Consider the following 26065-nt stretch of genomic DNA (forward strand, 5'->3'; position numbering starts at 1 on the left):
TGAAGGGTCTAGGCCCGAAACGCCAGCCTTCCTGCTCCTATGATGCTGCTTGGCCTGCCGTGTTCATCCAGCTCTGCACCTTGTTGTCTCAGATTTTCCAGCATCTGCAGTTCCTACTATCTCAAATAGCAGAACAAATTTGGCTGTTATAATCATATGTCTGGGACTTGACAACAAACTTGCAAAAATTTCTCAGGCATCAACATCAGCCAACCAACAAATCCCCATGCACCTCCTGTCAGAGAAGCGATCATTGCCAAGAAAAAGAAACCCACTAAATAAAATTGCAAGTCACACCTATTCAATAGATGGTGTGTTAATAACTTAGCACTTAACCTCTGAAACAGGTTACAGACCCTTGGTTATTTGCAACACTATGTTCAGCAGCATTCACGACTCCTCAGATACTGAAGCATTCCATGTTCAAATGCAACAAGCTCTGTACAATATCCAGGCTTGGGCTGACAAGTGGCAAGAAACATTCACACCACACAAATGTCAGGCAACGACCAATATGAGCCAATCTAACCACCGTCCCTTGACATTCAACTGTGTTACCATCACTGAGTACCCCCACTACCAACATCTTTGGGGTTACCACTGACCTGAAACTCAACTGGACTCAGCACATAAACACAGTGGCTACAACAACAGATCAGAGGCTAGGAAAATTGGGGTGAGTAACTCACCTTCTGACTCCCCAAAGCTTGCCCACCATCTACATGGCACAAGTCAGAGGTGTGATGGAATACTCCCCACTTGCCCGGACAGATGCAGTTCCAGCAATCAAGAAACTCAACACCATCCAGGACAAAGTAGCCTGCTTGACTGTTATCACATCAAAAAGCATCCACTCCCTCGCCACCAATACTTAGTAGCAGCAGTGTATACTAACTACAAGATGCACTGCAGAAATTCAAAGATTCTTTGACATCACCTTCCAAAACCATAATCACTTCCATCCCGAAGGACAACAGAAGCACATGCATAGGAATGCCACCACCTGCAAATTCCCCTCCAAGCCACTCACCACCCTGACTTCAAATATATCGTTGTTCCGTCACTGTCGCTGGGTTAAAATCCTGGAATTCCCTTCCTAATGGCATGATGGGTCAACCAATGGCAGTTCAAGAAGGCAACTCACCACCACCTTCTCAAGGGCAACTAGGTAATAAATGCTGGCCAGCCAGCGACGTCATGCCCCATGAGTGAATAATAAAAAGAAATTTCGGACCAACTCCCCTTTTGGACTCATCATAAAAGCAAGAACATGATTAAACTGGTATCACTTGGATGTGTTTTTGTACTTAAGTTCTGCCTAATTAAATAATCTCTACCTTTTCCAATTCTCTCTCTCCACACGTTTGTCAGGGCACTCCTGTTGGAAAGTGCACCCTTATGTCTAACAATGTGTGCAATAAACTGTACCTCTGGTTTGAGTATATCACAGTGTAGTTGTGAGTTTGATCTCACTTTTGTGTGTATTATCTTAAAAATGGGTAGATTTTTGTTTTAGCTGAATTGATTTGTCCCATCTTCCAGATTGGTTGCCACAATTCTGTGTAGGTGTTGACCTTGCCAATAAATATGCAGGCACTTTCATTATTGATATTTAAGGAAGAATGCTTGCCATTAAAAGTTTCAACTTATACGTTCTTAGTTTTCAGAGTTTTTAATAATGTTTCAGTCATACTAAATCCAAGTTACTGGCATTTACTGTTATTATCTGAAGGATAGAATTGGTTGCAAAATAAAGCCATGTCAATGCAAGTTTAAAAAGTCAAAGTCCACCAAAAGGGGTGGGGGAAATATGCCCCCACTACTTAACAGAGAAACACAATCACAATTTGCTTATAGTTAGTTGGTGTGCATAGGCAGAGAGATTTGTTTTAAATCTCAATCTGTTTATAACAAATTACAAGACATCAAGCCTCAAGAGTAAAGCGAAATCTGCCCCTGTAAAAAAAACATGCACTAGACTGTAGAATAAAAATGGTGTAACGAAATCAAATTTGCTTACATATGTAAATTGAGAAAATATACAATTTACAAAATATTTTAGGTCAGCATTTACTTTTTCAACAAAGAATAAGATTTACTTGTATTTTCTACATGATGTTTTTTCAAATATAAACTCTTTTTCAAATATAACAATTTTTGCGACTTAGCTCAAACATTAAAGCTGGGATCAGGAATGAAACAAACATAAGAACGTAAGAACCAGGAGCAAGAGTAGGCCATCTGGCCATCGAGCCCGCTCCGCTATTCAATAAGATCATGGCTGATCTTTTTGTGGCCTCAGCGCCACTTACCCACCCTCTCATTATAACTCTTAATTCCTTTAACGTTCAAAAAATTATTTATCTTAGCTTTAAAGACATTCAATAAGCCTCAACTACTTCACTTGGAAAGAAATTCCACTGATTCACAATCCTTTGGGTGAAGAAGTTCCTCCTCAATTCAGTCCTAAATCTGCTCCCCCTAATTTTGAGGTTATGCCCTCTTGTTCTAGTTTCACCCACCAGTGGAAAGATCCTCCCTGTTTCTATCTTACCTATCCCCTCCATAATTTTCTATTTCTCTAAGATCCCCCCTCATTCTTCTGAATTCCAATGAGTATTGTCCCAGTCTACTCCGTCTCTTCTCATAAGCCAACTCTCTCAACTCCAGAATGAACCCAATGAACCACCTCTGCATCCCCTCCAGTGCCGGTACATCCGTTCTTGAGTAAGGAGACCAAAACTCACCAGTACCCTATACAGCTGTAACATAACCTCCCTTTAAACTCCATCCCTGCCACAATGAAGGACAAAATTTGTTTTCTTAACTATCTGTTGCACGTCCAAACCAACCTTCTGCGATTCATGCACAAGGACACCCAGCTCCCTCTGCAGAGTAGTATGCTGCAATTTTTTACCATTCAAATAATAGTCCTTTTTACTGTTATTCCTACCAAAACAGATGACTTCACATTTATTAACATTTTACTCCATCTGCCAGCCCTTGACCACTCACTTAAAACTATCTATATTCCTCTGCAAACTTTGAGTCCTTTGCACATTTTGCTTTACAGTCCATCTTAGTGCCATCTGCAAACTTTGTCACACCAAACGTGGTCCCCAACTCGAAATCATCTATGTAAATTGTAAACAATTCCAGTCCCAACACTGATCCCCAAGGCACACCAATAGTCACTGATCACCAACCAGAAAAGTACTCATTTGTCCCCACTTTTTGCTGCCTGTTAGTTAACCAATCCTCTAGTCAGGCTAATACATTGTCCATAAGGCTGTGTACCTTTATCTTATGTAGCAGCATTTTGTGCACAACCTTTTCGAATGCCTTTGGAAATCTAGATACACATCTACTGGGTCTCCATTGTCCATCATGCTCGCAATGTCTTCATAGAAATCCATTAAATTAGTTAAACATGACCTGCCCGTCATGAACTCATGCTGTGTGTGTCCAATGGGACAATTTCTATCTTGCTATTTCTTGCAAGATGTCTTGCTATTTCTTCCTTGATGACAGATTCAAACATTTCCCCAACCATTGAAGTTAAGCTAACCAGCCTATAATTCTCCAACTTCTGCCTATCTCCTTCTTTAAACAACGGCGTTACATTTACTGTTTTCCAATCTGCTGCAACTGCGCCAGAGTCCAGCGAATTTCGGAAAACTACCATGAACGCATTTGCTGTTTCTCCCGCCATCTCTTTTAGTACACTGCGATGCATTCCATCAGGGCCAGCAGACTTGTCTACCTTTCGCTCCATTAGCTTGCCCAACACTACCTCTTTCGTGATAATGATTGTTTCTCAGTCCTCACCTACATTAATCTCTTTGTCATTAAATACTGGCATGTTATTCTTGCCCTCCACTGTGAAGACTGACACAAAATACCTGTTCAATGCCATGGCTATTTCCTCATTTCCCATTATTACATTCCCCTTCTCATCCTCTAAAGGACCAATGTTTACCTTAGCCACTCTTTTGTTTTATATATTTGGAGAAACTTTTGCTATCTGACCTTATGTTCTCAGCTGGTTTACATTCATAATCTATCTTACTTTTCTTTAGTTTTTTTGTGGCTTTCTGTTGGCCTTTATAGTGTTCCCGATCTTCTAGCTTCCCACTGGTCTTTGCCACTTTGTATGCCTTATCTTTCAATTTGATAGCCTCCTTTGTTTGCTTAGACATCCACAGCTGATTACTACTTTTTCTATAATTCTTCCTTTTCACTGATATATACTTTCGCTGAGCACTTTGAAAAATTGATTTGAAAGTCCACCATTGTCCCACCATAAAGTCTTTGCTTCCAGTCTACTTTAGCCAACTCCTCCCTCATCCTATTGTAGTCTCCTTTGTTTAAGCACAGGACTCCGGTATTGGATTTTATCTTCTCACTTTCTATTTGTAATCTAAATTCAACCTTACTGTGATTGCTCCTTCCAAGAGGATCTCTAACTATGAGATCATAATCATTCCTGTCTCATTATACATAACCAGATCTAGGAAAGCTTGCTCCCTCATCTGTTCCATTATACACTGTTCAAGAAAACTACTGCAGATACACTGAATGAACAACTCCTCAAGACTGCCTTAGCCGACCTGGTTCAGCCAATCGACATACAGATTAAAATCCCACATGGTCATTGTTATCTTCGTTTACTGCCTGCCACAATGTGACGTTACTATTTGGTGGCCTACAGACTACGCCTATCAGTGACTTTTTCTTCTTAGAATTTCTAATTTCCACCCAAATGGATTCAACCTTATTCTCCATAGAACCTATATCATCTCTCACCACAGGCCTGATGCCATCCTTAAATATCATAGCTACATCAACCCCCCCACCCCGGCCCCCTTACCTTCCTGTCTGTCCTTCTGAATAGTCTGATACCCTTAGATATTTAATTCCCAGTTGTGACCATCCTGCAACCATGTCTCTGTAATGGCTACTAAATCATACTCATTCGCGATGATTTGTGCCATTAACTATCTACCTCGTTTTCAATGCTACAAGCGTTCAGGTAAAGTGCTTTGATGCTAGTTTTAATACCATATTTTTTGAATTCTAACATCTCCATTAATAATATCTCCTGAGTCTTCCTTCCTTTTAACTTCTTTCATAGTTTTCGATGTAGTTAAACCCTCCTGAACATGTTAACCTGCTGCTTTCTTTTCTATTTGCCATAATACTTCCTGTCGTTTTACCTTTCCCTTTCCCCATAGCTCAAAATGGCTTTATTTTGCATCCAATTTTAGCCTTAAGATCAAAATCTTGTCAAGATATTCTAGACACCATAGGTTTGGTATAAAAAATACTTTTCTCACCTGAACCTTGACTTCTTGATGACTGAGCAGTGGAACAAGGAAAGGCACCACACCTGAATCAATCACCATCTGTATTTGCTCATTACCTCCATCTGTCAGATAAGACAAAGCCCACACTGTGTCCACGAGTATCTTGAATATTTTGAAATGAAAATTAGAAAGAAGTTAGAATGTGGTACTCGCTCACACAGAGCTGATGCACACTGTTGCACTCAAGGGAGAAAAAGATAACTGATGTTGATGGGGTGAGATGAAGCAAAGTGAGAAGAGTGTGCAACATGAATCACTTGGTCCAAGGTCTGTACTGGTTTATTTCCATGAAGGAAAAACTACATAATCATGCTATAACACAGTACAATGAAACACCAATTGGTTTACAACCTCTGTTACTGTTAAAAATAAACATGACAACAAATTTACATTTACAGCCTGCCACTTGAAAATTTATCTAACTTGCAACATGTTATAAGATGATGCTGGCAGTTTTCAGCCTATCTTTTTGATGACAGTAATTTCAGGAACCAACATGAAGCAGAGGAGAAAAGACCAAAATACCTCCACTTCTGTGGATAGATCAAAAAGGTTTTTAGGACAGTGACTAACATTGACCTTTTACCAATGACAAAGAACTTCCAGGATTTCTATCAACACTTGCCAAGCTTGAAGAAAGCTGCCCACAAAGATCTAGAGATCTCTATGGGTTGCATTAGCTCTTTTACTGACATCAGACTTAATGTCAAGCAAACTTCAGAGAATATCCAGGCATCTAACAGTGATATCATCAAGCAGAGTAAGCAAACAATAAGACTGAAATATGCGCACAGAAAACAAAGGAGCAAGTAAAATATACTGATTATCCTTTTTTAATTATTTTAGAGAACGCAAAATAAATGGCTGAGTCACACAAATGTGACTAAGGTCAAAGCTGAAATATCAAAACATTTATAAGAGTCGTCTGGCAATAAAGAATTTGAGAATTGCTGAAAAGACGACATTTTGTTCCAGGTTTTCATCTTAGTCTCATCAGGACAATTTGCAAGAAATACCAAAGTAAAGGGAAAAAGGCAGTTTTACCATACAAGTGAAGAGTGCTGACTGGTTGACAAGTGTACCCTGAATAGTAGAGATGTTGCCATGAAGAATGCAGCATTTAATGATGACTGACAGTTAATCGCCAAACTTTGTTTATAACTAATCAGCACTTCCCCCTTATACCAAATGAATGTTTTTACCTTTGAATGAATTTCTTGTGAATTGTCCCAATTAAAAGAAGATGAAAAGATTTGACAAAGTCTGTTTTTTTAGGAAAAAGTCATATAAAACATGAAAAATGTTGAATTTTTGCACCATTATAAGAAATTTGATATTCCACAAACATAAATTCTCCTTTTGTAGCCAGAGGGTTTGCTTCAAGTTATTAATACGTTAAAGAACTTTTAAAAAGCTAGCTTTACCACATTCAAAAAATGACAACTTAATCAGGGGTCCTTACAGACAGTCTAAATGCAGAAAGGGCAAGCTCTGGTCAATTCAATAATTTCTAATTGGGTGCAGTCTCCAAGAACTTCAACAGTGCATCAGGTAGGACAAATACACTGACAACAACTTTTTGATTTGAGTTTAATCATGTGTGCACTGTCAGAAGTTGCTGACAGCTTCAGAAGAACAATTACGTTCAGCACAGTTACACTGTCATAACTGATACATAAAAACAGGCCAACAGATATTTCTAGCTTGAAAATAAACTATTGACTCATTAAAAAATTAAATATTAAGAACAAAGAAAATTACAGCACAGGAACAGGCCCTTCGGCCCTCCAAGCCTATGCCGATCCAGATCCTCTATCTAAACCTGTCACCTATTTTCCAAGGATCTGTATCCCTCTGCTCCCTGTCCATTCATGTATCTGTCTAGATACATCTTAAATGACGCTATCATGCCCGCCTCTACCACCTCTGCTGGCAACACATTGTAGGCACCCACCACCCTCTGCATAAAGAACTTTCCACGCATATCTCCCTCAAACTTTTCCCCTCTCACCTTGAAACCGTGACCCCTAGTAATTGAGTCCCCCACTCTGGGAAAAAGCTTCTTGCTATCCACCCTGTCTATACCTCAATCTATACCTGTATAAACCTATGCACTATATTGGGCTTGTATTATGATTGAACTTGTTTTAACAGCATGAGAATTGGTTATTAGTCTCTCAGAAATTCTTAGTGAGAGTGAAGCCGTGCAGTTATTAACTACTCACATGTATAGATTTATAGACAATCATTCTGCATTAAAGATTGTAGTACTACGCAAGACCAGGAAAATTTACATGCATTGAAGGAAGCCAACTCACATCAAATTTAAAAAAGTTTAAAAAAAAAAGGCTATGCAAAATAAGTCAACTCTTGGAATATAATCCACTTTAAAAATCCATTTAACATTTGAATAATTAAAATCTAAGTAGATCAACATTCTTCCAAAAGGAAAGAGAAGTATTACACTGTGCTTTATTGTTGGCTAAAATGTCCCAAACGGCCATGAAAATCCCCCTGCACCTGAAACACTATCAAGGGAAATTAATGATAGGCAACAAATGTTGGCCTCAGTACGAACACTCTTTCCATCTTTCAAAAAAAAAATCAGCTATTCTGAAAACATGGAGGTTGCACATCTTCTTTGCCAGGAGTTAGTACACTACTTACATTAATATCTGTATGGTATATCAACACGCAGAGTGCTGGTAGGATCTGTGGAGGGAAAAATTGAATAATTTATTCAGTGATTAAATTCGCAATTCAATAATGGAACAGCACAAACTAAACCGGATCCAATGCACTAACAAGTATTTATAACCAATTCAATAGTACTTGTACAATTGGGCAGTTTTTACTCATTATACAGACATATTACTATGGCTCCACTCGCTGATACCAAGCAGCATGCACATTTTCAATGATATCTCTTATGAATGAAGGTATAAATACCAATTAATGATAATTTATTTTATATTTCAAAGATCAGTTTAATATAGGGCTCACGAATATATTCATGCACGATTGGAAATAATCAGTCGTGCTTTAGATTTGAAAAAGTAAATTGAAAATAATATTTTAATAAACCAGTATATTGTGGTTAAAAGACCACTAAAATAATGAGCGCAAAACAAAGTAAAACTTTTTTTCAATGGTCAATAACCGAATTAATATTATACACGTGTGCAGAACTTTGGCATCAGCAAAGTGACCTTATCATTGAACAGTACCATTTCAAACTTCAACAATAAACATGGAAAGGGAAGAAAAACAAAATAATGAGTTCTGGGAGGAAGTCAAATATAATGCCTGCATACAAGTCCCACAGAGATGCAATGAAACACAAATGGGCACCAGGGCAAGAAAAGAAAACTTCAAAACAATAACCAAAAGCCTGGTGAAAGAGGCAGATTTTGAGAAGCTGATGTACCAGGAGATGTAGTCTAGTGACTATTATGATGGTTGCTATATTATTATGCATATTTGCATTCTAAATTGGAGACAAAATAGACTTTTTTTTAGCTTTTCAGTCCTGTGAACCAGTCTCATTTTTGGACACAGGGAGAAAGAGAGAGAGAGAGAGGGAGAGACGGAGAGCGCAAGAGAGACAGCACGCGATCAAGAGTGAGTGGGGGATGAGAGAGGGAGGTGATAGAAGAATCATGATGAGGACAGGAGGCCCATAACAGAAGAGTGCTGTTATCAGCAGTCTCCAACCAATCAGGGCTGACAAGTATTTAGATGCTTTGAACTCAGTGAGAAGGAATGTCCAGAAGCAGAATACTGTGGGTGTGTCACAAAGAGAAACAACCTACAAGGCTTTTGAAGATATTCGTTTAGGGAACCCATGTTAAATAATAGTGAGCAGAGTTAGCAGCTTGTTTTAAGTGTCTCAGAGAGAGACATGAGCTGAAGAAAGTAGCACCTGGTGAATAAGCAGCAATTTCAAGCTAAGCAAGAAGGTTTTGAATAGAATTGGTGTGACTTTTCACTGAAGTTTGAGTATCCATTATGGCATTGCTGGAATAAAGGAAAGACATTTATTTTTTCATGTTTGTAGTGTGTAAAGATTGTGTCTATTATTTTTGTGCTTTTTAAAACGAAAGACTAAAATGAGAAGTCAATTTCAAAATCAGAGATTTACAATAATGGCTGCTTGATTTAAAATCAAGGAATTTGATATTTATTGTGAACCTTATTTGTGTAGCTATTAATTCCAACAACATATAGATGTAATCAACATTCCTACAAACATTTAGCTATTAACCAGCACTAGTAGAAACAGATGATCTGTTCACTTATCTCATTATTGTTTGAGAGACCTTGCTATGCACAAAATGGTGGTTGTCAATCCTCCACTGCAATTTTTTCAAAGTATTGCAAAGTGTTTTAAAATGTCCCATGGTCATTAAAGGTGCCATATGAATGCAAGTTCTAAAATATTTGAACCAGTCACCCCTCAGCCTATTTATAATTTACTCCTTTAAATTTACCACTTCATGTTGTCATTTCCTTCACAATAAAATGCAATTCCAAATCTACCAAGGCTTCATGATGGTAGACCACTCTACACAGAAGACAGCCAATAGCTCTAACAGTTCCAGAAGTATTGAATACACCTACGTTTCCATATAAAAATTTCTATTTGTATGGAATATAGTAGTAAGTAGCCTTCATATTTACTATTGTCAAACTGGCATGTGCCTTTACTGAACAGGTGTATGGCGTGATCACAATAAACAGTCAGTTTGTGACACTTGAACCATCTTAACATTCCTAATTACTATGGGCAAATCATTTCAAATGTTTTCACCCTCTACATATGTGCATATATCACATATATAGACCCATCACAATCAAATTTATCCAGCCTATTTGAAAATCTCCCTGATCCAGCCAACAGCTTGAGTTATTTTCACTTATAAAAACCAAACAACATTTGTCAAATTTCTTTACCTCCTGAACTGTTTCCATTGGTGGTGGTGGATCCTTATTCCTGCAGAGGTTAACTATGACCCATGTGACGTTTCGAAGGAAAGTGATGGGGATGGAGGGATTGATGAAGGACAGAAGAGGTTTGACAACTCCCAATGAGATGACGTAGTCTCTACAACGAGGACCATCACCTAAAGAAGTGAAAATGAAAATGTTTGCATTAGAGATGAGAACCTGAAAAGCTTTATGAAAGAAAATGTTGTAGCTGATGCATATACAGCAGTTAGATGAAAATGTTAATGCATAAACTCAATAAAACAATTCAAAGCAAAAATATACATGTTATTTTGGTGGTTTGTTTAAATGGTTGAACAATACAATTCTTAATTTAGAACTCTGTATTATATCATACGGCAATGAACCCCATTCACTTCACTGTGCCTGTTCAGGATCCTTGAAAGAGCTATCCACTAAGTCCCACATTACTACCTGTATTGGTCTCAAAGATCACATTGTTAGTTACAATTCTCTTTTGAAAGAGATAATTGAATCTGCTCCTTCCACCTTTTTAGACACTGAATTCCAGGTCATAAAACTCATTCTAGATCAGCTCATCTCCCCTTGAAGCCTTTGCCAATTACCTTAAATCTATGTCCTCTGGTTACTGATGCTCCTGCCAGTGGAAACAGTTTCTACTTGTTATGTCAACAAAAAAAAACTCAAGTTTCAGCAAATGCAATTAAATCTCTGAACATCCAGTTCTCTGAAAACAATTATGGCATTTCTCGCTACATAACTTAAGTCTCTCATACCTGGCATCAATCCACTCTCAACAAAGTGATGGAACTTGGTCTTGACAGTGGCACTCAATGACCAATATTCTTCTCATCAATGCTCAATGCATCCATCAGGGGCACTCATGATGAACTTGGCCCAAACATGAACCAAAGCACTGAATGTCAGAAGTGAGGTGAATGTTACAACATCTTAGAGAATGTGGCATCAAGTAGCTTTTGTAAAATTGAATCCATATCTAGGCAGATGATATTTGAGATTTTTGGAGGTCATCATTTCAATTATTGGATATTGCTGCAGGAAACTCTTCAGGTCAGTGTCCTCAGCCCAGCCAGCTTCAGCTGTTTTATAACTAACCTTCCCTCAATCATAAGACTAGATTGATAATTGACTGGTAATTGAAGTATCCATTTTCAACTCTTCAGATGATGTAGTAATCCTGAAACGCATGGATCAAGACTGGGACATCAATCAGGCTTGGGCTGTTAGGTAAAATTAGCACCATACAAGTGTCAGGCAATGACTATCTCCAGCAAAAAGTGAATTAACCACCATTATCACAGAACTCTCACCATGAACACACTGGGGGTTTTACTGACTACAAACTTAATTGGGCCAGCCACAAATACTGTAATAGGTTGAAAATTACATGGTGAGTCAGTCACCATTTTATTTATTTGCAAAGGCCGTAACACCATCTACCAGGCAAGTCAGGAGTGTGATGGAATGCTCTCTGCATGCCCTTTTAAGAACAGCTCCAATAACACTCAAGAAGCTTGACATCATCCTGGACAAAGCAGCCCATTTCAATAGCATCACATCCCGACCTTAAGTATTCACTTCCTCCACCACCAAAGCCCTGTGACTGATCCATGACAATACCACCTAAAACCTGTGACTACTGTTGTCAAGAAGGAAAAGAGTAGCAAGCATATGGGACATCACTACCTTCAAATGTCCTGCCAAGTCATGTGCCTTCCTAGCTCAAATGCATCCTCATTCCATCATCACGAAGTTAAAACGTGGAACTCTCAATGGATGTACCTCCACTACATGGACAAAAGTAGTTCAAGGTGGTGGCTAACCAATACTTTCTCAATGACAAATGGGAATGGAAAATAAAGGCTGGCCTCCATCAATGCCACCATCCAGTGAGTAAAAGAAAATCTAACGTATCTCTTTTGCACCGTCTCCAAAGCCGAAGCAAACTTCCTAAAGTGTGGTGCCTGGAAGTGGACACAGTTAAGACCTCACTGGTAATTTAAAAAATTCAGCATAAGCACTTTGCTTTTGAATTCTACGTCTCGACTTATAAAGCCAGGATTCCCATGTGCTTTTAACAGTGTACAAAAGACTTTATGAAAATACAAACCTATGATGTTTCCTAGAGCCCAGACTGCTTGCTCACAAACATTCTGATGAGGGGAGTGGAGTAATCGCAGAAACAGAGGTACAGCATCTGGAACCAAACATAAAACATTAGCACTACTCTAATCAAGATAACAATCAAAGAACTACATCCAAAATAACATTGGATATCTTAGACTACAACTTGTCTTTTCTAAGAAGAGTCCCGACCCGAAACGTCAGCTTTCCTGCTCCTCTGATGCTGCCTGGCCTGCTGTGTTCCTCCAGCTTCACACTGTGTTATCTACATCTAGTTCAAGCCAATTTTCTCCAATAACTTACTGAAATGAATACATTGCTTAGGGCTTACGACAACCTCACAAGTGGAAAAGTGGGCTTTGCCAAATTGAAGGCAGTAAAAAATTGCAGACAACTCAAAAGGCTTTCAGCAGTACCGCCTCTCCATTTACAGAGACTGAATGGATACAGAATAGTTCTCTATAACTTGTCTCAACCCTCTACATTGCCAGCTATCATTTCACAGAGAAGCTAAAAACTCCTTTGATTGTATACCGATAAAATTAACATACTTTGCCTCTGCTGTTAAGCTCTTCAGTTAAGTCAGAGTCTATGGAACTTGGATATTCAATGTGACCCACAACTAAGCTTGACCTGCGATTTTTAATCCTTTTTTAAAAGATAAAGATGTTACATTGACAGGCTTCCAATCCTTTGATACTTCTCCAGAATCGAAGGATGACTGGAACATTACTACCAGTGCATCCGCTATCTTTGAGGCCATGCCTTTTAATACCCAAAGATGCACCCCACTGGCCCCTGGACATTCAATGACCATTACCATCATTGAACCTCTCACTATCAACATCCTGGGGCTACCATTAGTCAGAAACCAAACTAGCCGTATAACTACAGAGGCTTCAACAGCAGGTCAGAGGCTAGGAATCCTGCAGTGAGGAACTCACCACCTCACTCACCAAAGCTTGTCGACCATTTACAAAGCACGGAAGTGTGATGGTACACTCTCCATCTGCCTGAATAGGTGCAGCTGGTTCTCTAAGGAAGGTCCTTTAAGGAAGGAAACTACTATCTTTACCTGGTTTGGCCTTCATGTGATTCCAGACCCACAGCAATGTGGTTGATTCAAAACTGCCCTCTGGATAATTAGGGAAGGGCAATAAATGCTGGCCCGGCAAGCGATGCCACCAACCTGTGAACGATTTTAAAAAAAGCTCCAACAAAACTCAAGAAGCTTGACACCATCCAGGACAAAGCAGCCTGCTTGATTGGCACCACATCTACAGCCTTCATTACAGATGCTCAGTGACTGTGGTGTGTACCATCTACAAGATGCACTGTAGAAATTCACCAAGATTTCTTCAACAGGATCTACCAAATCCATCAAGAAGGAACATGGGAACAACACCACCTGCAAGTTCCCCTCCAAGTCACTCACCATCCTGATTTGACAATATATCATAATTTCTTCAATGTATCGGGTCTAAATTCTGGAACTCCCTCCCTAATGGCATTATGGGTCTACCTGCAACACATGGACTGCAGCAGTTCAAGAAGATCATTCACCACCTTTTCAAGGGCAATTAAGAATGGGCAATAAATGCCAACCCAGCCAACGATGCCCACATCCCATGAATAAATAAAGACAGGAGATCAGAGGGGAAGGCAGTATTGATGACGGGTGGATGAAATTATGTAGACTACTGACACAATGAGTTTGGCCCAACCAATTTGTGGGGGCGTTTATCCCTGACTCAAGTGGTAATCTAACATCTTGTTCTTCAATCATCCCAATGTTCAAATAGAGGCTCATTTATAAATCGGTTAGGAAGGCTGACAATAGAGGTAGTTTTGGAACAGAGGGCACTGGTGGCAGGTATATTAGGGTGTTGTTGGTGTACAGGTGCAAATTCGCCCATGTCAGTGGATCTGGTCTGCAAGGTGCTAGAGATAAAAAAAGCAAAGGGAAAGAGTGAAATGTAGATTTGAACTTTATCATACAAGGTACTAAGAAGAAATACTTACTGGTTCTAATGAGATATGGCGGAATAGAAGCAGTAAAAGGAATACCTTTGAAGATACATTTAAAATGGGAGACAGTGGAGGAGGAGGACATAAATGTATGTCAGGTTGATCGCCGCTCAGATATGGAGAGGGTCAAGGAGTAATTGTACAATTTGTTGTGGCTAGAAAACCTTCAGTGAGTTTGATTAAGGTTGTCTCAGTGCTGTAAACACTATGTGAGTTGGAATTTAGAGGCTCACATTACAGCCGCTGAAACATCCAAAAATTCAATAAAACAATTTTGCAAGCTTTGATTTCTACATTGCCTCCTTGACAAAAGGAACCAAAATGCTGGAATATTTGGCATGGAAGCCTGCACAACAGAACTGAAATTTATATTTGTACTAAAATATCTTTTCAGATTTATTACTAATGGAAAACCTAATTATTTCTAAGACACCTGCACTGAATTTATATCTGAGGACAGGCCTCTTGGCAGTCATTGAGCATTCACACATTTTAAAGCTGACAAGGTAATACTGTATTGACAGCTATTTTTGAAATTATTTTATAGCAAACATCCTGTTCCAGGTACTGCTGAGCACTGTCACTGTGTAGAAAGAAGATTTTACATTTAATACTAAATGACATCATTTTTCCTGCATATTCATAGAATCCCTACAGTGTGGAAACAGGCCTTTTGGCCCAACAAATCCACACCACACCTCAGAGCATCCCACCCAGACCCATCCCCCTATAACCCACCTAATCTACACCTCCCTGGACACTATGGGCAATTTAGCACGGCCAATCCACCTAACCTGCACATCTTTGGACTGTAGGAGGAAACCGGAGCACCCGGAAGAAACCCAAGCAGACACGGGGAGAATGTGCAAACTCCACACAGACAGTCGCCCGAGGCTGGAATCGAACCCGGATCCCTGACGCTGTGAGGCAGCCGTGCTAAACACTGAGCCACCGTGCCGTCCCAATATTGTAGCTGCAAACAAATTTACTTAAGTGCAGCGATGAACATAACCAACACAAACAGCTTACAAATTACTACTGGATTAATATCACCACTGATTTTGTCACTTACTTGCTTCAACCACTGCTTGAGTTTGTGCAGATGTCCCAGATGCTATATTAGTCAACGCCCAGGCAGCTTCAAACTGAAGAGATGGACTGTAACATTAATAATCACACATCATTCTAGTGCAATAGATCAAATTCCAAAGAACATAATTTAAGGGGCTTTAATATTTTCACTGCATCAAAATTTCATAACTCCACTAAGTAATAAAACTTACACTAGGTTATTATGCAGTGCCAGATATGCTTAACTTTCATTTTATCTCCTTCCTACTGTTGTAAACGTCACATGATGTGTATCTTGTTGAAAATATTTACTTTCAAATGAAAGGCACACAAATCCTTTTAAAATGTTATCCACTACTTTGTCAGCTCGGTTTTCAAATCCTACCAATGGTCTTATTTGATTGGTGGAAGGCTAGCAAGTAAGAACATAAGAACTTGGCGCAGGAGGCACTTCAGCCCTTCGATCCCTGCTCCACTATTTAAATATGATTACGGCTGATCTCATCTCAGCTTTCCTGCCTGCTCCCCATTACCCTTTAACCGTGGTTTACCCATTGTCTCTGCCTGCTCCTGCCCCACTGGAGGCGGCCCAGGATGGAGGGGGAATTAATGGAGGGGTTGGCAACCTAGAAAACGTGGATCATTTTTCATCTTTTGGGAGCCTCTTTTCAACGAAGACAGACCACAGGATGGCGGAAGTCATCACTGTCTCCAACTTGTCTACTCAGCCTTCAGGTTGGGGATAGAGTATTTGAGGACCAGAATCTCAAACTTTTAAACAAATTAAGACCATCGAGAAGCAGAGAAACGGATTAGCTTGCTCTAACGAATGTTGTTACAGCACACCCTTTCATAGAATCCCTACTGTGCAGAAACAGGCCATTTGGCCCATCAAATCTGCATTGACCCTCCGCAGAGCAACTCACCCAGATCCCACCCTATCTCCGTAACCCCATGTTAACCATGGCCAATCCAACTAACCGGCACATTTTTGGACTGTGGGAGGAATCTGCAACAGCTGGTGGAAACTCATGCAGATACCAGGAGAACATGCAAACTCCAGACAGACACTCACCCAAGGCTGGAATCAAACCCGGTTCCCTGGAGTTGTGAGGGAGCCACTATGCTGCGCACAGGATTTCATTAAAAGGCACACATCTGTTGAACTGCAATGATGGCTCACATATTACAGCCTTGCAATAGGGTCCCAGAATAAATTTGTACCCTATAGTTGAGTGAGAAGGTTAAAGGGCACCTAACCCACTGCTTTCCTGCAGCTTTTTGCAACCAAGTCAACAGTGCCGATAGTATAGAAATTAACCATCCTGGCAATTTGTCTCACCAGTGAACGATTTTTTTAACCAAGAGGGCAAACGGACAAAATACGAAGAGGTAGAGACACCTCAAAATGCAAACGCAAATAACTGGTCCTGCAGTTAGTCAAGATAAATACTCAAACATTTTCAAGAGTCAAATCAAATTCTAGATCAGAATGAAGTTAAATTTTGTTAATGAACAGCAAGAATATGCAGGGCAAAGTTTAATTCTTGCAGGAATAGAAATTAGTCTGACTGTAGCATGTTTAGAATCTTATTCTCAATAGGCAAAGCATAAAAAACCAACAGACAATACAAAAATTCAACAAAACATGATGCTTTCAATGTCTTTTGCAATTCATAAGCATTCATGAAAAGTAAACAAAGATGACGACTACATCATGACACTTACTTGTCATCCCTCTCCAAACATCGTACCAGCACAGGCAAGATTCCAGAATTTATTAATTCATCAATTGGAGGATTTCTATCACTTGACAGCAACTTCCTGCAAGATTTTGAGGAAAAAAGTAGCTAAATGTTTTAACACCCTTAACAACATGCGCAACAAATAAAAATTTGGTCATTGTGAGTGACATCAATCTTGGCAACACAATGCATTGATTAAGAAAACCACCACTGCGTCTGTTAGCAGATGGAAAAATAATTTTGCAAAAAATTTATTTTAAATAAACTTACCCACACGCTACATTAGTAAATGCAATTCTATAATTTATATGATAGCAATGGACGATAAGTTGCTTAATGTTCAACAACTAGTCATTTTATTTAAAACCCTATTCATTAGTTATGTGGCCTCCTTTTCTTTGTGAGTAATAATGTCGCAATTACTGTTTAACACCATCCATACAACAATGAGTTGCAGGTTTTCAAAGTGACTACATCAATCACAACAGAGGGGTTGGGGTCAGCAAGCATTCCAGACTTTACAATTTGATGTTACATGACATACAATCAATTATTCAGCTTGATGGATTGGATGTTTTACCTTATTTTTTCTCTATTATGCAGTACAATAGACAACACCATATTGTGATTTTTACAATTACAATTAAAAGTGAGAAAACAGTTCTACAATTTGAGATTAATTAACTTACAGAAAAATACCTTTGACTAGAAATAGTTGTTGGTAGGATAAATAGTAAAGACATTGCCACCAAACCTATAGTTCTCTGTCTACAAAACAAAACTTGATAATTTATTTAGAAGATAACATTTTCAAATAAGTTAAGATGTGCATACCAAGTGCAGAGACTTGAGAAACCTGTTTCGCTGAGCCATCCACCAGTCATTGTGCAATTACAAACCATCATAAACAATTTAGTATATAGATTTTCTATTCTAGATTTTTATTTGTCAAATGTTAGCAGGAGAATATAACGAGAAATTAGAACCACAAATTTGAGTCCATGGAATTTCTAATGAAGAAAGATTGATCATTAAGAAGAATGAAGCCAAATTTAACTCTCAAAACAAATATTGCACCATTGTCACCTAAAGCATCTCACCCAGGTCATTCTCTCAGCTTTACCAGACTGTTTGCAACCTCAGCCTCCAATTTCACCTCGCCGACCTTGAGTCAATATCCTACCAACCCAAAGCATTGACACGTTTACCATCTTATCATCCATCTTTGCCCATCAGTCAAAAAACTCATCCCTACCTTTGTTAAAACCAGATTCCACTCTGTTAGCTGGTCTCCATTCCTCCACTTGCCACGACTTGCTCATCCAAGGTTCTGCTGCTCACATCCAATCCTGCTCGCATGTCATTCATGTGCTCACTAGTCGACTCTGGCTGCTGGTCCTTTGACACCTCCAATTCAATATTATTATACCTGTGTTTAAATCTCTTTATGGCTTCCTCCCACTCTTCTCTAACTTTTTCAAACTCTAATATACTTCAAGCACTCTGCATTCCTCCAAATCTGATCTTGTCTCTATCACCCACTCCTTTCACCACACCCATGACACACATTTTCAGCTGCCCAGGTCTTATGCTCCAGAACACTCTCCCTCTCTATTCGAACTAAATCTCTCCTTCTTCAAGAATTTTTTCAAGTAAGAACTCTTTGTGATCAAGATGTCATTACAAAATTACAAAGTAACTAAGAACTAGTGTAAAACAGTATTGAACCAACACAAGTACCATCTCAATGTAATCATTTAGTCCTAGTATATTCAGTTGTTAATAACAAAGCCATCCAATCGCCTCACCTTGCAGCCTGAACAGCACTGAGTTGAATGACTGGATTTTCATTAGTTGCATTCTGCAATTATAAAGCATTGAGAAAAATAAAGCAAACTTGTTTATCTTGCCCAGTATTCGAAAATCAACATTTTATAAATTCTGATTGTTTCTGCACTTTTAAGAGCTGGACTTAATACACGTTGAACTCAAAGGAGTCAGAAAGTCATGAGTTTAAGCCCCACTCTGATGATGTTAAACCATGGCCCTATCTACCTCTTGCAAGACATAGAAAATCCCACAGTTCTGTTTATGAGCATTGAACTCAGTAACCTGATCAATAGTTGTGCCTCAACCAATACCACTAAAAATAGATTACCTGATCATCAACACACTGTTACTTGTGGAATCTTGCTGTGCGCCAATAAGGCTGCTGCATTACAGTGACTATACTTTAGAAGTGCTTCATTGACTGTAAAGTGCTTTGGGACTTTAAATCATGACGACACTGCATAAATCAATGTCTTTCTTTTTAAAAAAGATGGCTGTGTTTGCTGACATCATAGCATGCGCACCATTCACCATTCTAAATCATATATATACACATTTAAATGGCTCAGGAGTCATGACCCAAGAACCAGGAGAGGAACAGACTTGCACTCATATACAGCGTTTCACAACAACCAGACATCTCACTACTGAAGAGCAATCACTGCTGTAATGTAAGATACAAACCTGGAACATGAGAAATAAGACAGTAATTTATGCACAATTTCTCAAAAACATTGGGATAATGACCAGATAATCTACTAAGTGACGTTGATTGAGGGATAAATATTCATCAGGAGATTTGGGTAATGCCTTCTTCAAAAGTAGTATCTTTTAAAAACTACTTGTGGGGGCAGTTGGGGCCTCCACCTAACATGCCATGCAAAAGATGGCACCCAAGACATTGCAGCACTCCCTCAGAACAGCGCCAGAGTGTCAGCGTTGAGAACAAAATTGGATAGTGTGGAGTAAAGTATGTAATGGACAACAAATTTCTTCAGAATGTAATTTTCTTTCGGGGGAGGGGGAGGGGTTGTACCCAACTTGACAACAACACATCATGTGGGAAATAGCACTAAGCAATATCAGCAAATGGTGAACTAAAGGAAAATTCAAAGAGTAATTGCACGATGAGAATTACTACAAATACAGAAATGCCACAAGTAATTCAAACAGGAGTTAAATAACTAAACTTAAAGATATGTTTCATTGCATAAACATTTTAATCTACAGATAACAAGTTTAATTTTGAAAATGTTCTGGCTTGTTGAATGTTAAATGCATATCATCCATGGCGAGCGAAGGTGTTTTGAATTACAGTATAACATTAATTGTAAATAGCATATAAATTTTTTATACATTTTATATAACTACTCAAAAAGAATTTTGAAGTGCGTAACATGCTCATGTGTTATGTTGTGCTGAACTGATGTCACCACTGTCTTAATGAGGTCTCAATGAGAAACAATGAATAAAGCAGGAACACTTATTGGTACTAAGTCAGTACTGTGGAGATTTAATGCAATGCAATTCAATTCAATTCTATCCAAATAGCATTTGGATGACCTGCTTAGGAAGGTAATTGAAAGCAATAAACTGTGGAGGAAAAACAGACGGTACAACTTTCCTTTAAACTCTTCTGAACAGACTACAAAGTAAAAGCCATATCTTGCTGTTGGACGATATTTTCAAGTTGTTGTCTTGCCTCCTAATCCAGACTGAAAAACCCAAACTGTAGCTGGCAATTAAATGCAAATGCAAAGTGAGAAAAATGAAAGTCTAATTTTGTTGTAGTACAACACTTCCATGTCTATCTCAACACTGGTTGAAATTGGGGAAAATAAATTAACCTAGACTAAGATGACATATTATGATGCCATCCTCCCAAATTGAAAGTGTGGCCAAAGTACTTAGAAATTTGAAGGTCAGGAAAGAGCAAGGCACATTGAGGCAAAGAGGTCAGGCACTGAAATCACTGACCAGCACACACTGACAAACAGGTATAAGAACTAGGAGCAGGAGTAGGCCGTCTGGCCCTTCGAGCCTGCTCCGCCATTCAATAAGATCATGGCTGATCTTTTCGTGGACTCAGATCCACTTACCCGCGTTCTCACCGTATCCCTTAATTCCTTTATTGTTCAAAAAAAATCTACCTTTTGTTTAAAAACATTTACTGAAGTAGCATCAACTACTTCACTGGGCAAGGAATTCCATAGATTAACAACCCCCTGGGTGAAGAAATTCCTTCTCAATTCAGTCCTAAATCTGCTCCCTCTAATCTTGAGGCTATGCCCTCTTGTCTTAGCTTCACCTGCCAGTGGAGACATCCTCTCTACTTCTATCTTATCTATTCCCTTCATAATTTTATATGTTTCTATAAGATCCCCCCCTCAATCTTCTGAATTCCAATGAACATAATCCCAACTTACTCAGTCTCTCCTCACAAGCCAACCCCCTCAACTCCGGAATCAACCTAGTGAACCTCCTTTGCACCCCCTCCAGTGCCAGTACATCCTTTCTCAAGTAAGGAGACCAAAACTGCACACAGTACTCCAGGTGTGGCCTCACCAGCACCTTGTACAGCTGCAACATAACCTCTCTGCTTTTTATTTCAATCCCTTTAGCAATGAAGGACAAAATTCCATTTGCCTTCCTAATTACTTGTTGTACCTGCAGACCTACCTTCTGTGACTCATGCACAAGGACACCCAGGTCCCTCTGCATTGCAGCATGCTGCAACTTTTTAACCATTCATGTAATAATCCTTTTTACTATTACTCCTACCAAAATGTATGACTTCACATTTATTTACATTGTATTCCATCTGCCAGACCTTTGCCCACGCACTCAATGTATCTATGTTCCTCTACAAAGTTTCACAGTCTTCTGCACACTTTGCTCTGCCACTCATCTTAGTGGTATGCAAAAGACAAAGGCAAATAGGAAGGTAGACAATTAATGGAGGTCTTTAGGAGAGTAAATTTTTCTAACTACCTAAAGACGGACACAGGACGAGTTTAAAATCAAGTTGTGAAGTGCTCTTATAGGAGCATTTAAATTTTTCCCAGTGCTTGTGATAGACATTTGATGTTTGGAGTGTTTGGAGATAAGAAGGAATCAATATTGTGGTTTTGAAGAGACTTGGTGCACATCCAAGGACTTTCCTCAGACAATGAAGCACTTGAATATTTGGGGGAAACCTGAGCCAGTTAGAATGTAAATCTAAATCCCAAAGGGGCTGCTTGTTGAAAATTTTCCAAGTTCAACATATACTTATTACAATTATGGACACTTGCTGCAAAAATTTTCTAAACACATAGGCAAAATGGTAAAACATTTTTCAGTTTTTAATCAATTGATCTGACAAGGTACGAGATTGGGATTTTAGACACATGTTCACAATTAATTCACGCACTGCATCTCAGAAATTGTAATGGACCACTCAAAATAAGACTTCTAAACATAGTCAATAGATTCAAGTTGTAGTTGAATGTGACTGGTTCGCAAATATTTAGGGTGCAATGCAAAACATGCAATGTCAAAAAATACCAGCGATTTATTCATGAGCATGCCTCTTCCTTTAAGAGAAGGTCCCTAATTATAGTTTCAGTCTGACCTCTGATGAAGTCCAACCAAAACCATTCTATTAACTGAAACTGCCGTCAGCTTCATCACCTATTACCTCAATTACTGCTGTGCAGCACCATCCAGTGAGTGATTAAGTCACATGCACCCCTCACCTAAAGAGATCAGGGATTCACTGATGGAAAAGCAAAAACAGAAATTGCTGGGAAACTCAGCAGGTCTGGCAGCATCAGTGGAGAGAAATCAGAGCTCACCTTTCAGGTCCCGAAGGGTCACTGGACCCAAAACGTTAACTCGGATATCTCTCCATACTTGCTGCCAGACCTGCTGAGTTTTTCCAGCAATTCCTGATTTCCAGCATTCGCAGTTCTTTCAGGTTTTTGTTCAACATTCACTGATGCTCCAGGCTTGTATACTAAACACCCCAACCCGCTATCAAAAGTCAATTTCCTTCACAGATACAAGATCCAGAAGGTGCCTTTGCATTTACCTATACAATCCAATTTGGATTCAAGTGGACCTTCTAACCTTTTAAATGCTACAACAGGCTTCTATTGGCACTTTGCAAAAAATTCGCAAATGGCTTTTTCTAAAGCATGAACAAATTTCCTCAATAGCATATCAGATGTGTGCCATTTTGGAATTTTAAAAATCACTATAAGGGTGCTTTATTTTTGCAATAATATTACTGGACTATTCTACTTTACAAAGCTGTACTCCACAGCTCACTGTTCACAAAACATGCATGTAGGGATGAACACTTGGCTTTTGAAGTCATCGTGGACAATATTAAAAATGGGATCTCAAATGTAGGTGAGAATCAACTTAAAGGAGTCAAAACTAGCCAGAAAATGGCAGAAAGAAGTCAGTAGCCCTAGATTTCAGTGACTGTTGTTGAAATTAATCCGATTATTTTAGACCGTTGTAAACTATGCAAAGTTATTGCTTCCATGGGTTATGACAATATGAAGGAGAGCATTCTGATGTAACAAACAATGGCTCTTCACACAGCGTGGGCAATGAAGCATTCTAAAGTTAATTACTTCAAAACAAATTTGAAAGGAAACACCTGCTAGAATAGTAATCTAGTGCAAGGAAACAGCAGTGGCAGTCGACATCTGCACCATTTTGCCACACTAAAGGAATGCTCCAGAAAATGTCTAAATAAATACCTGACTGAAAACTACCAATGCATCCCAGGAGGGTGTAAATTACAAAAGGAAGATAACAATACTGCATTGGTGCAAGCAGTCTTGCCCTGGGGTCAGTTATTGGGCTTCCAATTGCTCAGGTTTTCTTCCTACCATTTAAATAAAAGCTATCTGAGCTGTTCAGAGAGATTCGCGTCTTCTGACCAAACCATACTTATGAGGCGGAGTCTTAATTTTTTTCTAAACTACAGAACATACAACATGCAGTAGCTTATTTCTTATTTTACATTCACATTGCAATATAAAAATAAACATGTTTATTGTTACGGAAACATTTAAAGGATCAAATAGCAGGAAAACAGCAACAAATTTCAAAGGTTCAAAAATTTCAGTTAATAGTTTTCTTACCTGAAGAATAGCATCTAACGTTATATTTTGCTGGAAAAGAAACAAGTGAAATTATGTGGCAATTTTTATGGTACCATTATTCTAGAGTGAAGGCCTAGCAATGACAATTTCTTGCAATTTGAGAGTTCCATCCGCCCATTCGATTCCAGTGTCCTGAAAGTTTTCCTGAACTCCTATTTTTGCAATTAGGAGCACGTAAAATATTCTTCAGCTTCAAGACCTAAGTCTTCAAAAGCAAATGAATTGTATTACTAAATGCTTATTCAACTTATTTATTCTGACCGATCAGTATTTGCTAAAGAAATGGATTGATGAGCATTTGTCGTGGGAAATTCATACCTTAAGGCAAATTTTTTTTTAAACAATTCTGTTATGACATTTGTGACCCAGATTTTCTACTGGCTAGACAGTCATTATTGCAATGTATCTAGGAGCTGCTCATCCTGCGGAATCCCCATCATAGTAGAATCTGAAGGAATGGTCTGCAAAACTGAATTTTCCACTGGGCAATTTCACTATGCTTGGAGCCATCTAAAAGTCTTCATTTAAATTTGATGATTCAGACACTTTGGATGGGTCCAGTAAAATTCAATAAAATAGTTACTCAAGAAGAGTTAAACTAAAAAGATGTCCCACACCCTGACACAACATTCTCTTCGCCTACCAGACCCAGCCAGATCCAACTTCTCCCACCTTCTCTCTCCACATTGCTGAACTGGACCAGATTCCACCACCACCACCCGACTGCCGTGAAAGGGAAGAATGGTTTACCTTCCTTCGATAGCTCTATACTACAAAAGAGCTGTCAGAATGGAAGTATAGTACCACATTCCCGAGGGAACTCAGGGGAAATCTCCTGTCAAAAAAGTTGAGCTCCTCTTTTTTTGTGGGGAGAAAAGGACCAGAGGGACAATCAGACCGCATGCCGTTCCTTGAAAAATCTAGTCCAATATTCCTAACAACATTATTATTTGGATTATCTAAACCTACATTAAGTTATTCAATTTACTGAACAGCTTTATACAAAATGCAAGTTGCCCAGTGATACCTACTTCTTTTAAATTGCAAACAAAATGACTAGCTCTCAATATCTTGTCATTTATCAATTTATAAAACCTACTAAAATCTTGCCATTTTTGCAGAGCTGAGATTTATTGATTGGTGGCTTAGTCCAAATTTGCTTAGCTCTTATTTAATACCTGGTCATCTTCAACCTTTGATGATTTGGAACAATACACAAGGTTTTCAGAATAAAACCATGAAAACAGCCCAACTTTCAGCATTGTACTTGTACTGTTATATGCCAACATAGACTGAATTCCCCACAAAAATTAATGCTTATATGTACTTTGGTAAGTGTGACTATCAAATGGTTACAAATGCACTGTGATTTGTTTAACTAGAGGTTTATTAATAAACTAACATTAGATAAATTGGTTATAAAGAAAATTACGTACGCCACATCAAGCACAATGAAAATAGTTTTAGGGAAAATATGAAATGTTCCAAATTCTTGAACTAAAGCTACCATTAATCCTTTTTTAACACTGAATGCTTTATATTTCCCTGAAGTTTCAATACACAAACATTTCATACAACTACCAAGTAATTCTTCTACCCTCACTACAATTCCAAAATGTTATACTTTGGTCCCCATGTCCATTTGATGTATATCATTAATTTTACCTAAAAAGATTACATTTGGCCCCATGTCGTAAATGGTGACCACCAAATTCTCCTGCTTTCACCAAACTGGACCCATGTTACTGAA

The 26065-nt window shown here is 38.8% G+C and overlaps 1 protein-coding gene across 1 annotated transcript in view; it reads right to left on the reverse strand.

Moving 5' to 3' along the window:
- Positions 1-26065, reverse strand: part of kpna3 (karyopherin alpha 3 (importin alpha 4)) — an 89500-nt gene that overhangs the window by 28835 nt on the left and 34600 nt on the right. Inside the window, exons 4-11 of the mRNA XM_048602531.1 lie at positions 24295-24324; positions 19132-19184; positions 17307-17402; positions 15580-15665; positions 12466-12552; positions 10320-10489; positions 8034-8078; positions 5337-5468 (exon numbers count right to left, since the gene is read on the reverse strand). Coding sequence (XP_048458488.1) covers positions 5337-5468; positions 8034-8078; positions 10320-10489; positions 12466-12552; positions 15580-15665; positions 17307-17402; positions 19132-19184; positions 24295-24324 — 699 coding nt within the window. The remainder of the gene's footprint in view (positions 1-5336; positions 5469-8033; positions 8079-10319; positions 10490-12465; positions 12553-15579; positions 15666-17306; positions 17403-19131; positions 19185-24294; positions 24325-26065) is intronic.

The sequence above is a fragment of the Rhincodon typus genome, chromosome 11 (genome assembly GCF_021869965.1).
Source record: "Rhincodon typus isolate 14 chromosome 11, sRhiTyp1.1, whole genome shotgun sequence".
NCBI lineage: Eukaryota > Metazoa > Chordata > Chondrichthyes > Orectolobiformes > Rhincodontidae > Rhincodon > Rhincodon typus.